The 14,426-nt window shown below is 48.9% G+C and overlaps 1 protein-coding gene and 1 pseudogene across 5 annotated transcripts in view; both read left to right on the top strand.

Annotated features, from left to right (window-relative positions):
• Window positions 1-7,254, top strand: part of HDAC4 (histone deacetylase 4) — a 190,854-nt gene extending 183,600 nt beyond the window's left edge. For all 5 annotated transcript variants that reach the window (XM_039382769.1, XM_039382767.1, XM_039382768.1 and 2 more), the window contains exons 25-27: window positions 3,129-3,213; window positions 4,890-5,031; window positions 5,595-7,254. In XM_039382769.1, coding sequence (XP_039238703.1) covers window positions 3,129-3,213; window positions 4,890-5,031; window positions 5,595-5,634 — 267 coding nt within the window. In that variant the 3' untranslated portion in view covers window positions 5,635-7,254. The remainder of the gene's footprint in view (window positions 1-3,128; window positions 3,214-4,889; window positions 5,032-5,594) is intronic.
• Window positions 7,255-8,031: 777 nt separating this feature from the next.
• LOC113995227 lies at window positions 8,032-10,379 on the top strand (annotated as a pseudogene).
• Window positions 10,380-14,426: the final 4,047 nt, after the last annotated feature.

The raw sequence follows: 14,426 nt of genomic DNA, 5'->3' as shown, positions 1-14,426 counted from the left end.
AAACCTCTCCAGGGATGGTGACTCCACCACTGCCCTGGTCCCCATCCCTGGAAGTGTCCAAGACCAGGTTGGACGGGGCTTGGAGCAACCTGGGCTAGTGGAAGGTGTCCCTGCCCATGGCAGGGGGTGGGATGGGATGAGCTTCGAGGTCCCTTCCAACCCAAACCATTCCACAATTCCGTGAGATTTTTTTGCATCAGCCACCTCTCTTAAGCCAAGTTGTCACCACAGACAATTCCTCTGGCTCCATCCACCTTTGGGAGCAGCTGGCTCTAGTGGCAGGATGCACTTTGAAAGGGAAACAGTGGGAATGACACCTGAAGGATGTCATTCCTCCTGGGATGCAGGGGGTGACTGCAACATGGTGTGAGGATCTGCCTGCAGTAAGTGCTTGAGCCAAGCAATGGATGTGTTGGGAAGTGTGAGGCTGTGGGGAGATCCCAGCACTCCCAATAACTTGGATATTATCAGCAGCCTGAGTGGTTTCATTGAGCCGGGTAAGAGGTAAAAAACACGGAATTTTTTAATCACAGCTCTAAGACACTTGAAAATACTTCAAGCTAGACCTGTTCTCGCTTGTCCTAGGTGGGCTGTAAGGCTGTGCAGATATCAGGCCAATATCCCCCTGACTTACCCACACATCAAAAAGCAGGAAACACGAGTTTTATCACGGCCTTTCCTCAAATCTCTTTAATGCAGGGAAGTCGGAGGGAGCGGCTGGTGCTTTGTGCCGCGGCCCTTTGATGCAGTTTGATGTACAGCCTGTGAGAGGCTCCTGCCTGCACACACATGGACAGGCAGCTGTGGGAGCTTTGCTGCCTCAGGAACGATCCCAGAGCCGTGTGGGGACTGGTAGGAAATGAGGGGAACGGTGCCAGTCCCCAAAGCGTCTGTGGAGATCAAACCTCCCGCCTCGGAACAGGCGCTATGGAAAAGCAGGAGCCGGCGCGCTTCCAACCAGCCAGGAAATGAAAACGGGGCTTTGGCTGTGCAACTGAGGGCTGGGCTGGGCAGGGAGGCAGTGCTGGGGCTTGGGAATGGATGGACATTGTGGGCACTCGTGTGAAGCTGATGGGACATGAGTTGGAAAAGCAGAGGTGGGGTTGGTGCAGGGAGAGAGTTTAATCCAAGCTGGGGGGGTTCACCTGGAGAAGGGAAGGCTCCAGGGAGACCTGAGAGCCCCTTGCAGGGCCTAAAGGGGCTCCAGGAGAGCTGGAGGGGGACTGGGGACAAGGGATGGAGGGACAGGACAAGGGGGAATGGCTTCCCAGTGCCAGAGGGCAGGGATAGATGGAATATTGGGAAGGAATTCCTGGCTGGGAGGGTGGTGAGGCCCTGGCTCACATTGCTCAGAGAAGCTGTGGCTGTCCTTGGATCCCTGGAAGTGTCAAGGCCAGGTTGGAGCAACCAGGGATCGTGGAAGGTGTCCCTGCCCATGGCAGGGGATGGGATGAGATGCTCTTTAATGTCCCTTCCAACCCAGACCATTCCAAGATTCCATGGTTCTGAGCTCTGCTGATGGCAGTTCAGACCACGAAGCCACTGTTCATGACCCAAAGCAGCCCCTGCCAAGCAGTGCTGGAGGGCAGGGCAACCACAGAGAGCTGCTCCCTCCATCAGGGGCATCACCAGCCTTCTGCCTGTTCCCAGGGAGTGACGTTGGATCCTCTGGAGCAGGGATGCCACCATGGGAATTGCCGCTGGTGGGCAGTGAGATGGGAAGCACGTGCAGGGGGACGTGGTCCTGCAGCTCTCACCCTGCTGCCTGTCCCTGCTGTAAATGCTTTTTCCTTTTTTTTCATGTGGAAGTAGTGGAGGTTTGTCCAGGATCAGGCTCTCAAGAAGGTGCTTAAAACCTCTGCCTGATGCCCAGAGGTGTTTCCTCCCTTTCCCAGGAGAGCAGTGGCTGAGGCTGTTGTTTGTGAGGGTTATTCCAGGAGGAGGAGAGTGCTCTGGAAGCAGGAACGTGCTTGGGATCAGTGTCTGAAAGCTCTTACTTAAACGACTCCACCAGGAACTGCTTTTGCCTTCCCTTAATGTCAGACAGAAACCAGTTTGGACCAGAACTATTTTTAGAGCAGAGAATTAATAAAAAGTGCAATCCATAATTACTAAATCTGGAATGCAGCAATTCCTGGTTCTCCTGAAGTACCTATGGAATGGCTGCCATGTGCTCATACGAACAGTCTTGGCTGGAGCTTCTCTTGGCTTTGAGCAGTTAAACTTTGCCATGGATTTCTGTTTTTTTAACTATTAAACCATGGCTGTTCTTTGCTGGAGAATATCCTTGGTTGGGCCTTGACTGCTGTTTTCAGACAGTGGACATCTCTGATTTTGGATACTCAGCCTTGGAGGTTTGTTAGGAATTCATGCTCCGAGTGGAGAACTGGAGAGGGTGAAGGTGTTCCCCTCTTCTTAGGTTTTCCTGAAGGAAATCAAAGAAACTCCAAAACGACCCTCCAGCAGTGCTGTCAGGGCCTTTCTCTGGGATGTTCCTGCTGCAGAACAGACTTTGCCAGGGTTGTGACCTCATGGTCTTGACACAGGAGGATGTCCAAGTCTTCTTGTCCTTGCTGATGTTTTCTGGCACCAGAAGAGCCCTGACTTGGTGCTCTGCAACACCCACCTCCTGGAAAACACCACGCAGGAGGATGTGCTTTGCAGTTTGGATCTGATTTCCCTTTGTCTATGCTGAGTGAAAGCTGCCGGGGCTGGGATGGATATGGGCAGAGCTCTCCGTCAGGCAGGAGGAAAATATCTCCTGGAAAACAGGAGGAAGTGCTGTCAAGAATGGAAAGGGCATTTTGTATCACATGCAGTGCCAGGACAAGGGGGAATGGCTTTCAGCTGCCAGAGGGCAGGGTTAGATGGGATATTGGAATGAATTCTTGTCTATGAGGGTGGGGAGGCCCTGGCACAGGTTGCCCAGAGAAACTGTGGCTGCCCCTGGATCCCTGGAAGTGTCCAAGGCCAGGCTGGAGAGGGCTTGGAGCAACCTGGGCTGGTTGAAGGTGTCCCTGCCCATGGCAGGGGGTGGCACTGGATGGGCTTTCAGGTCCCTCACGAGCCAAACCAGTGTGTGATTCCATGATTCAATGATAACATTTCTGTGGTGTTTCTCCTTCCAGCTTGACCCTCTTCCAGAGAAGGTTTTCCAGCAGAGAGCCAACGCCAATGCGGTGCATTCCATGGAGAAGGTCATCGAGATCCACAGTGAGTACCCCACTGACCCAGCTGGATCCCTTTTGGGTTGCCCTGGGGGGACACCTGTTTGCCTTCTCCACGTTCTGGCAGCTCCGTGTTCCCGTGTCCTGGTTTCCTGGCGGTCACTGCACCGTGAACTGGGTTTGTGCTGCCTCAAACTGGTCTGACTGGGCCAGCGCGATGCACAGCGAGCAGGTCACTCAGGGCAGTGCTTTGGCCCTCGGGGGGGAATTAGGGAATCAGGGCACGGTTTAGGTTGGAAAGATCTTTAGGATCATCGAGTCCAACCCTTAATCCAACACTAAATGAGATTAAAACCTCTAAAATCTCTGTAAAGCACAGACTGTGTTACAATCAGAGCTTACTCTTATTCCTTCAAAAGCAATTAAGTATCTCTGAACAACACAAGTCTTGTTGGGTGTTGCGGCATCCTAATTAAGGATAGACAGGCATGGAAGTGAAACAGGCTCTCAGGCACAGGGTGGGATTGCTGGGGTGTCCTGTGCAGGGCCACTTGATGGCCTTTGTGGGTCCCTTCCAACTCAGGATATTCTGGGATTCTGTGAGTGAAATTTGCTGGTATTTCAGGTTTATTCATCCAGGAAGGTTAAAATCACTGCAGTGGAGCTTTTCTGGGGAAATTCTTTGGGGGATGGAGTGGAAGAGCCTGAGTGATATGGGAATCCCACTGCTATGTCCTGATATCTTCCCACATCCAACATTTGTGGTTTAAAACTGGAGGGGGATTGTCTCCCTTTTATAGGGTGAAAAGCTTAAAAGACACCACACTATGGGGGTTTTTTCCCCCTAAAAATGCCAGGTGGCTTTAGAATTTGAATTCCATTTCCAGAAGCTTTTAAGGACCACTGGGACACCTCAGCAGCACCTTGAGCCAGCCAGTCATACATTGATTTTTCTCTTTAAAATGAGCACAGCAAATTAAAAGGGGTTTGGAGTAAGACCCTCAGATCTGCTGCCCAGCACAGGAGAAATGGAGATGCTTGAAAACAAGACCCTTCCTCCCCTTGTTCCACCCTCACTATCTGGGTTCTTGCTTTCAGGTTTTGCTGTGGCTTTTTGGGTATCAGGAAATTCCTGGGGGCCAGGAGAATGTCCTTTATTCCCTTCCCTCTGGTGTTTCCAATGAAAAAGGGTGGCAAACTGCCTGCATAAAAAAAAATCCATCAAAGGTTGAAGTTTGGACTTGATGATCTTGGAGGTCTTTTCCAACCTTCACAGTTCTAAATCCAACTTGGACTTCGTTAGTTTTAGGGAATTTGCCCAGAAAAAGCATGTGGGAGTTAGGAACTGAATACAGGTGTCCAGTCTAGGTCTGGACTGAATCCTTCCCTCTCCTGTGTTTGTCCTTAGGTCTGGAAGTTTCTGAGGGTTTTGATGTAAGAAAGGAAATTTCAGGAAATTTCAGGAAAGGAAATAAATTTCAGGAAAGGAAAGGAAAGGAAATTTCAGGAAAGGAAATTTCAGGGAATTTCAGGAAAGGGAAGGGAAGGGAAAAGGGGGAAGGTTATTATTTGAGCACCATGAAGTGAGAGCAGGCAGGGCTCAAGGTCACATGGGTGTGATGAGCGTTCCCAGGGTGGATCTGAGAGGGCTGGTGGGTCTGGGAAAGCAGGAGCTGTGATGGGGCAGGAGCCCTGATGTCCCTGTTGTCCCTTGTCCCCCAGGCAAGTACTGGCACTCCCTGCAACGTTCTGCCTCCACAGTGGGCTATTCCCTGGTGGAGGCTCAGAAGTGTGAGAACGAGGAGGCAGAGACGGTGACGGCCATGGCCTCGCTGTCCGTGGGCGTGAAGCCAGCAGAGAAGAGGTGAGCTGCTTCCCTTCCCACCTCCCATCCCACCCCTTCTGGGCTCATCCTCTCCTTCTGCATTCCCTGTCCTCCATGGATTCCTAAACCCCTCCTGGGTCGTGGGCTCGGTGTGTGCTCCCCGTGCCTGGCCCTGCTGCTCCCGCCAGAGCCCGGCGTGGGTTTGGGCCACGAGGGGGAATTGATCTTGCTGCAGGAAATGGGAATGTTGCACAGGGGCTGACCACTGACAGGACCCCAGGGAATGGCCTGGAGTTGTGTCAGGGTGAGTTTAGAAAAAGGTTCTTCCCAGAGGGTGGTGGGGCACTGAACAGGCTCCCCGGGGCAGTGGGCGCAGCACCAAGGCTACCAGAGCTCCAGGGGTGAGAACAGATTGTCCAAACACCCTTCTCAGGGGCGAGTTTTGGTTCCAGGTGAGCCAGCTGATCCCATCCCGGCAGGTAGGAAGGTCATGGGAATGTCACGGGTGAAACTTGGCACCACTTTGTCCAGCTCTGCCGTGCTCAACCCTCTTTTCTCTCTCCCCTCCCTTCCCCATCCTGCCTGGCCGTGAATCCCCTCAGACCTGAGGACGAGCCCATGGAAGAGGAACCTCCCCTGTAGCATTAACCTTCGAGCTGGAGTTCTCCTGTCTGTTCGTCTTCGTCTCGAAGCTCTGCCAAGAAGCTTTCTCTTGTTACTCCTGCGTCCTGTCGCGGTTAATTCCAGAACACGGGAAGGACAGCCAGGTGTAAAGCAAAGCAACCGACAACAAAACCGGAATCTCTGCGTATCTTTGAGTCTCTGTTTGCCGAAAAATGCTGGTGAAGAGCAGCAAAGGACTGACAATGTTGGGTGCTCTTCCTCTGGTCCTCACTGGGAGCGGAACGAGGAACGACGCCCGGGAAGTCTTTGGCAGAGTTGCCAAAAAACACACACAAAAAAATATAAAGAAATCAAAGCTTCAACAACAAACACACGCGAAAATAAAACAAACCTTAACATAAAACTGGTGCTTACAAGCTGATGACCCACAACTGAGCAATCTCCGCTTGAACCACTCGGCCCATCGTGTAGTTTCATTTCTTGGATATTTTGGAATGGCTCTTGCCTGCCTGGGAGTCAGCGACAGCTCCTGTCGGAACGGGAACTCTGGGAGATGGTGTATTTTTAACGGGGAGGGACAGGGAATGAGGGACTCATCTGACATCTAAAGGAAAGGGAAGGAGAAAGGGGGAAACGTGAGCCCAGATGGAGTCGGCTTTATGGTCTCCAAAGCCATCTGAAGATGAGTTTGTGCCTTTTTTTCTAATTGATGGATTTGGTGCAGCTGGATTTTCTGAAGTTTGAGGAACAATGCCTTAAGTAAAAAAAAAAAAAATAAAAACAAACAAACAAAAACCACAAAGAACACAGCAGTTCCTGAATATTTTTCCTCTGGTTGGGAAAGCCAAGAACTGCCATCAGGAAGGAAGACTTTTTGGCTTGTGCTGGCATGATGGTGGGAAGCAGGCATCAGCTGAACGGAGCGTCTCCAAAAACTCTCGACAAGTTTGGATTTGTTTTGTTTTCTTTCATTGCTGTTTCAAAAAAAAAAAAAAAAAAAAGGAAAAAAAAAAGAAAAAAATAAGGTAGTTGCCAAAAAAAGTGGCAAATACTGTTGGGTCTTTGAAATTCAACCATTTTTAACAACAAATTTTCCAATGTTTTCTCTCTCTTCTACATTATCTGGCAATTGAACTTATCGATTTGGTTGTCGAAGCATGTATTAGACACAACTGCAGGTTTTAAGACTGGAATGCTTTTTATTAAAAGCAACTAGCATGAGATATTGCTTAAATTGTTAGGTATAAATATATATGTGTATAATGTATAGTCCAAATGTATTCCAAGCTTAGAAACCGGATTCCTATGAATTATTGAGAAAAATATTTATGATGCATTTCTAGGAAAAAAAGAAAAAAAAAGAAATATATGTAATAAATGCATACTCTAACAGTAGCTATTGGAAGCTCCCTAGGGAGAGATTTGGGAATTGGAACGTCCAAGGTGCTTTTGGAAAAGGATCCAGGTTGAAACATGAGGACTTTTCAGGTGACAGGTTGGGAAGTTTTTCAGAAAGCCAACACTTGAGCCACTGGGCAACTACCCTAAACATTTGTATTTTAATTTAAGGTTTTTAGTTGTGATCCTTTTCTAACAAAGACAAGAAAACAAAGAGTTTTTTATAGCGAAGACGATGAATTTGCTGTTAATTTTTATATGGATCTTTTCCCGCCCCCCTCCGGAAGCCTTGTTTGTGTGACTCCGACCTTTCTTTCCCCCTTGGCAGGTTTCCTTCCCCGACAGCAATAGCATCTAAACCTCCCTCCCTTCCCGCTTTTCTTGCTCGGACATGGATTTTCCTTTGGGGTTTTGCCTTTTCCTTTCCGGTTTTCTCTCCTTTTCCTCGACTCTTTTGGACAGTCAGCAGCTTCCTGCAGGCGTGAGGAACCGTGGCACACGGACAGAGTTGATTTTTTCGGGATTGGGTGCGTTTTTTCAAGGAATAGGGGGCGTGGTGAGCTCTTTTGTATCACTGTATATTTCCTCAGTTCTCTTCTAGTAGCTGTGTAGAGAAAATAAGGAATTTCCTTACCTTTGACATAGTAGTATCCAATGGGCGATGTCTTTGTCCTCCAAGGATCACGGGAGCCTTGGGACAGCTCGTTGGACACTCATTCCTGGCGTTTTCTCTCCGCCGGACCGACGGATGCCCTCAGACCTCCCACCTCTCTCTTTTTCTCTCCTCTTCTTCCTCTCGTTGGTAGGGCTGGAGGTGTTTTTTCCCCCGGGAATGCCGGATGGGAGAGGCAACCAGCCCTTCCATGAGGAGTTGAGCATCCTAGAGGAGCATCTTGGAGGCGCCGGCGCCGCCTCAGAGCAGTGTAGGACAGCACATCCCTGCTCCCAACCCCCACACGCAGCTTCTCCTCAATCCCTGTCATTTTACCATCCCTATTATTTTATCCTGTTCCCGTGATGACTGACGGGGCCGCTTCCAGTAACTTCCTCTTTTTCCAGTTCTCCAAGCAGCCGTTTCCTTTCCGTTCAGGAGTCACGGGAGGCATTGGAGGTGCAACCCCACGTGTGAGCAAAGGCAAGAGGCTTTTGGTTTATTCCTCCATTTCTAATGCAGTTGAAAACACTACAGTAATTGAGTTGTGCAAACCCAAGTACGTCCGAAAATTCGGAATTTTAAGGACCATCCTCAGTGTATCCTAAAGAGAGTCCCGTGTGAAAACACGAGGGACCTGGGGATGGGGTGGGCCGGGATTTTTTCCACCCGCCCGCTTTGCTGCTGTGACCTAAAATCAATCCCGCTGCCGAGTTTGGTGACTGACTTGGAATTATCCTTGGAATTGTCCTCCCTCTGTGGGCAGTGACCGTGTTCACACCCTCCTTTCTCTTGCCAGCTCTTCCCTGGAAGGTTTTTTTCCCATTTCTCCTCTCGGTCGTGGCAAAGCTTTTTCCTTCCTTTTGGGCCTTCCCAGGAGCCACCGGCTGACCGTGCTGAGCCAGTTCCTTTAGGAAAACTGGAGGAGCTCGTCGGGATCCCACCTTCCTTCCTTTCCACCATTTCACTCAGCTTTTTGCCAGGGATGGAAAGACTTTTTTCCCGAGACTTCAGAGCTCGTCTCCTCCGAACTCCGGGTGACGTAGATTTGTTTGAGCGTCACCCGCTCCCCTGGGGATGCTCTTCCCCGGGGATGCTCTTCCCTGAGGATGCTCTTCCCCGAGGATGCTCTCTGGGGCCGGTGCAGGCGCGGAGAGAGGGGAAGGAGCCCCCGTTTTGAGGCTCCCCGGGGTTTTTTCACCTTTTTGAGCCATTTGCTTCTTCATTTCCGATGACTTTGCCATAGGGCAGGAGCCCGGGATGCTCCCGCATCCCATCGTGGTGCTGCCCAGGGCATCTTTGTACCTGCTTGGGAAGAAAAGGAGCATCTTTAAATCCTCTTGACAGTGAAGTGAGGCCCAGTTTGCAGTACACAACCATCAGGGGGGTTTTTTTTTGGGGGGGGGCGTTGTTGTTTTGGGTTTTTTTTTCTTCTTACTTTCGATACAAAACATTCCTTTTTTTATTAGTCACGGTCACGTCTTCATTCCATTCTTCCTTTTGTAAACTTTTTTGGGCCCACGTTCTTTTGACGGGCATTGATATATATAAATATATATATAAATATATATGAATATATTTTTTTAAGTTTCCTACACCTTGAGGTTGCATGGTCTGTAAGGTTGGCATGTCTTTATATTGTATACAGATTTTGCACGCCACACTTGGCAGCTTTGAAAACAATAACAAAAAAAAAACAAAACAAAACAAAACAAAAAAAATGGTGGTTTGGGGTTGGGTTTTTGATTTTTTGTATTTTTTTTGAATTTTTTTGGGTTGGTTTTTTGTTTCGTTTCATTTTGGTTTGAGATTTTCTTTTTTCCTCTCGTGGCATTTGCAGAGACTAAAGGTTGGGATGTTGTTGTCACACACACACACACACACAAAAAAGGAAGGAGAGTGGGAATTTTTGTTTGTCTCACTGAACTGAATAAGAAATTGTGCTTTTTGTTGTTCAAAAGAGTAACTACAAAGAAAGCAGACAAAGGACTACTTACACATTTCTCATTTTAAGAAGAGAAGAAAAAAAAAAAAAACTAAGACGTTTCTCTAGCACTTGTGACTTACCAATAATAGAGTTTATTGTATTTATGCGGAACCAGTGTTTTTAGGGGGGACTACGCCGAACACACCAAGTAAACTGCCTGTGTCCTGGTTACTCTCGTTATTCTTCTCATTTCCTTTCGTTTGGGTTGGTGTTTCGCTTTGGTTTCTCGCCGGGGTGGGGAGGAGGTTGGATGCGACGGACGCGACCCTCGCGTCGGAGCCGCCAGTCCCGAGGAGAGCTGCGTGGCTGAGGAGGACTTGAAAGAGTTAACTCTCCAGCACAGCCGAACTTTTGTAAGGAATTACTTTTCCAGGATGTATTAGTGCTCGGTTTCACTTTAAGCAGTCTTGTACTGTGCAACACTGTGGTTTAAAAAAAAAAACAAACGAGACTTTACAGCGAAAGGCAAAACGTGTTTCTTCATTGTCGTGAGGTCGGGCTCGTTCTCAGCTCGGCTTCGCTTTGTCTTTGATATTGATGAAAAAATAAAAAAAAAAAAAAACCACACACACACACACAAAAAAAAAAAGAAAAAAAAAGAGAAAAAAAAAGTATCCTATTGAAAGAAAATAAATTAACACTTTTCTGTGCTCCATAGTGGAGGCGCTATTTTCCAATTTATGAGGATGACAAACTTATATATATAATATATATATAAAAAGTGGGGGCGGGGAGGGGGGGAAGGGGTTGAAACATTATTCACCCGAGAGCTTATTACAGATATGTAGTATCAAAAAGTTGTAACTATATTATATTCTACTTTATACCTATACATGCTCAGTATGATGTCACCATTGGTAGCAGCTACCGGTTTATGCTGTAATTTAGACAAATTTCACTCTTTATTGTATGGACCCTCCTTTCAGTGATTCTTTGTGCTCATCTTTTAACTTGGTGGAGTTGGAATATTTTTATCGTTCTTTTCTTTTTCTTGTTTTGGTTTGTTTTGGGTTTTGTTTTTGGTTTTTTTTTTTTTTTTTGGTTGGTTTATTTTATTTTTCTCTTTTCTCTTTATTTTTATTTTTCTGGTTTGGTTTTGTTTCGGTTTTGTTTTTGTTTGTTTTTTTTTTTTTTTACTGGCCAATGGTGTCTTTCTCTGACAGTACCGACTTCGATTTCAACTTTATTAGGAGTCCAGTATTTTGTACCACATTATGACAACTTGTTATTCTTGTGGTGTAAATAAAAAAGAAAAAAGTTAATTATAGTACCACCCTGATTTCTCTTGCTGATCTTCTTTTCATCTGGTGCTTTTGGTGAGATGGGATGGGTCAGGTCTCACACAGGTGTCCTTTATCTCATTTATAATGGGCCTTTTTCATCTGTTTTTTTAATGGATTCATTCCCCTGTCCTACAGGGGGAAGGTTTGGGATCATGCAATGGTTTGGGTTGGAAGGAACCTTAAAGATGATCTTGTTCCAGCTCCTCTGCCATGGGCAGGGGCACTGAATTCTTCAAACTCAATGCAATTAAATTTAAAAAAAAGGGGGGTTTTGCTGTGTTTAGAAGGGTGAGGATGCAGACACGGTGCATTTGTGCTCTGTCAAGGCACAATTACCCACTGGTCACCAGCTTCAGATGCCTGCAGGGACAAGAAACCTGCTTCCCATTAAATCAGGAAGGGAATGGGGAGCAATTCCTGAGCTTTAAAGATGATTAAGCCCCAGAGTCCTTGAGCAAAGCTTTCAGAATTTCACTCTTCGATTACATGAAGGGAAAAAAATGATGAAAAAATCCCTCCTTCCCCACTGCATGGAGCAATTCCTGAAATCCTCCCCAATCCCTGTGGATAATGGAGCCAGGGTGAGCTCAGCTACCGCCTTCCAGGCCGGGTTCACTCCATGGTGAGAGACAGGAATTCCTGGAGCCTGTTTATCCAGGAGGGGGGTCCTGGAGCTGCTGAGGGTCCTTGGCCCCCCCAAGCCAAGCCCAGCCTTTGGTGGGATGGGATCTTTCATCCGTTGTGAACAAAGGGGTTCCTTGCTGTTGTGGAAGGGGAGTCTTGGGGCCAAAGTGGGGGTTTTGGAGAAAATATCCCCATGTGGACATTGGGATGTCCGTGGAGAAGTTCCTGGAGCTTCCCAGTTCCGCTGTGGCTCTGAGATGTGTGTTGGCAGTGCCTGCAAAATCGAAAAATCCCACTAAAATTGAGTTTCCAGCAAGAATGGCTGAATTTCCCCCAAAAGCCACCAACCAGTGAGGGAAAACAGGGAAAACCCACGGAGGGACAAGCTGGCATTGTGTGTCTGGCTCTGTCCCGCCCCAAATCCCAGAGATCCTTGGTGGTGTTGCACATGGTGCTGTACCCCCAGGGCCGTGGGGTGTCCCCTCTCCAGCAGACATCCCTCTCCTCCAGGATGAGTCCCCTTCCCATGCCCAACTCTCCGGTTGGGATGCGTTGGCTGCCTTGGGTCTGCTCCCATATTTTCTGCTGCGCTCCCAGAGGAGGAAGGTTGGGACCAAAAAGGGTAAAATGTGTCTTTGGGAAAGATGGGGAGAACTTTGTCTGAGAAAGAGAGGCAAGTTGAAGCGGAGATGGTGGAAAACTCTGCTGGGAGCATCCCAAGCCCTTCACCAACCCTGCCAAGGCTGGGGAATGCTGCTCCAGCCAAGAGAAGAGGGGCTGCAACCTCTCCTGGCTCTTTTGAGCCCATGGGAATGTCTGCAGGCTGGGCCAGCCGGGTCTCCAACCCCACCTCCAAGGGATGTGAAGTCTGGGAGGAGAGGGGGGAGGAGGAGGAGAAGGTGGAGGAGGAGGAATATCTGCAAATCCAAACCACAGAGTGGCTTCCCACAGCTCTGGCTGGAACCTGGGGCTGCCTGGTTTCCTCAGGGCTGATTGATGGTGGCCCCAAACATGTTGATAGACTTCTCCCCTGTTTTAGGGGCATTTTAGGAGGATTCTTAGCATGTGGTCGGTGACACAGCTCCGTGTGCAGCGGGATAACAAATTGCCTTGGCCAGGTTTGTCTGTTGGGCTTCATTAGGGAACCTCTCAGATTCTGGGGGTGCTGAAAATGAGCCTGGAATTGAGTTATTCCGGGAGAGGTCCAGGCTAATTCTTCTTTCATCTAAAGCCTTTTCATATTTGACCTCTCTCCCCCTTATCTGCCACGGGAAATTCGATTTGCACTGTTATTCCAAAACAATTCCTTTCGGTTCCCTTGGAGAAAGGCAGGACTTAGGATTTTAAGTACCACGGGCTGCTCCCCAGCTCTGTTTTTCAGGGGCTTGGAGGGGGAGGGAAGGAAGAGGAATCCAAGCAGAGCAGTGAAGTATCTGCAGATTTCATTAGGGCTCCTCGGATTCGCTCTGGGAGAGATGGATCGCTCCGTGGGCTGTGGGAGCCCTTGTTCCCAAGGATCCCGGCTCAACACGCTGGTGCTGCTGGGCCGTTCAGCAATTTATTCCTGGGGCAGCTCCAAACATCTCCCTAAGTTAAACCCTGCTGGCATTTGCTTCTGGAGGGAGGGAATTAACACAAACATGGAACTTGGCAGCTCCTGACTTTCTAAGCCCTCTAAGATCATCGAGTCCAACCATCCCCCAGCCCTGCCAAGGCCACCACTGACCCACGGCCCCAGGTACCACATCCACACGGCTTTTCAGTCCCTCCAGGGATGGGGACTCCACCCCTGCCCTGGGCAGCTGTGCCAGGGCTGGACAACCCTTTCCATGAAGAAATTTTTCCTGATATCCAACCTAAACCTCCCCTGGGCAACTGAAGGCAGGAGAGGTGGAGTTGGGTGTTATTCCTGCTCTATTGAGCCTCATCCTTCTTCCCTGGGATGGGGTGAGGCCCCGGCACAGGTTGCCCAGAGAAGCTGGGGCTGCCCCTGGATCCCTGGAAGTGTCCAAGGCCAGGTTGGACAGGGCTTGGAGCAACCTGGGCTAGTGGAAGGTGTCCTTGCCAGTGGCAAGGGGTGGGATAGGATGGTCTTGACACTCCCTTCCCACCAAACCATTCTGTGGTCCTCAGATCCTCCTGAGCAGAGATGGACCATGTGGGCAACCTGGTGTTGAAGACAGTGAGGGACCTCTGGGCATGTCCAGGTGAGTTTTTGCTCTTCCCCCTTGTCCTACCATAGGACCGGTTTCTCCTTCTCCCTTGCCCTGTCTGAAGGAGGTTTTGCCTGTCTCATCCTCAGCTTTGGGACTCTGGGGAGTTGGAGATTCCCAGCGGAGCAGCTCAAACAGAGGAAATGAAAAGTCACAGCAGAAATGCTGGGAAAACTCTCCCTGGGCTGACAGTGCTCAGTGGCAGCTCCAAAAGCAACACCTTCCTTAAGAAACTTCAAAATCACCTCCCGGTTTTATTTTGGATTTTTTTTTTTTTTTTTGTCCTTTTGGGAACAATTAAAGCTTTTTGGTCAAACAGACACTTTGGATTTTTGCTGGATGCTGGAAAAGTCAAGTGGAATGGGAAAAGACACCCAAATCCCTCAGCTGGCTGAGCAGCCTCACACTTGCCCTGCTGGGTGGCTGGGGAGGACCCGAGTGTGGTTCATGTGCTTTCCCAGCTTTTAATTGGATTTTCTTCTTTTCCAGACAACTTGGATTTCCCTTGGAAGCTGTCTGGCAGCATTTGGCTTCCTGCCTGCTTGGAGCCAGAGCCTGTGGGGATTAATGACATGGAAAAGGAGGAACACTCTGAAAACTCTGAAACTGTGAGAAAAAGGCAGCACGGAGGCAGGTCCTGGTGGGAAGGTGTG

Source organism: Pipra filicauda, unplaced genomic scaffold (assembly GCF_003945595.2).
Source record: "Pipra filicauda isolate LSUMZ 115617 unplaced genomic scaffold, ASM394559v2 scaffold282_size1924045_pilon, whole genome shotgun sequence".
NCBI lineage: Eukaryota > Metazoa > Chordata > Aves > Passeriformes > Pipridae > Pipra > Pipra filicauda.
Note: the sequence above shows the minus strand (reverse complement) of the source record. Positions and strands in the feature narration are given on the sequence as shown.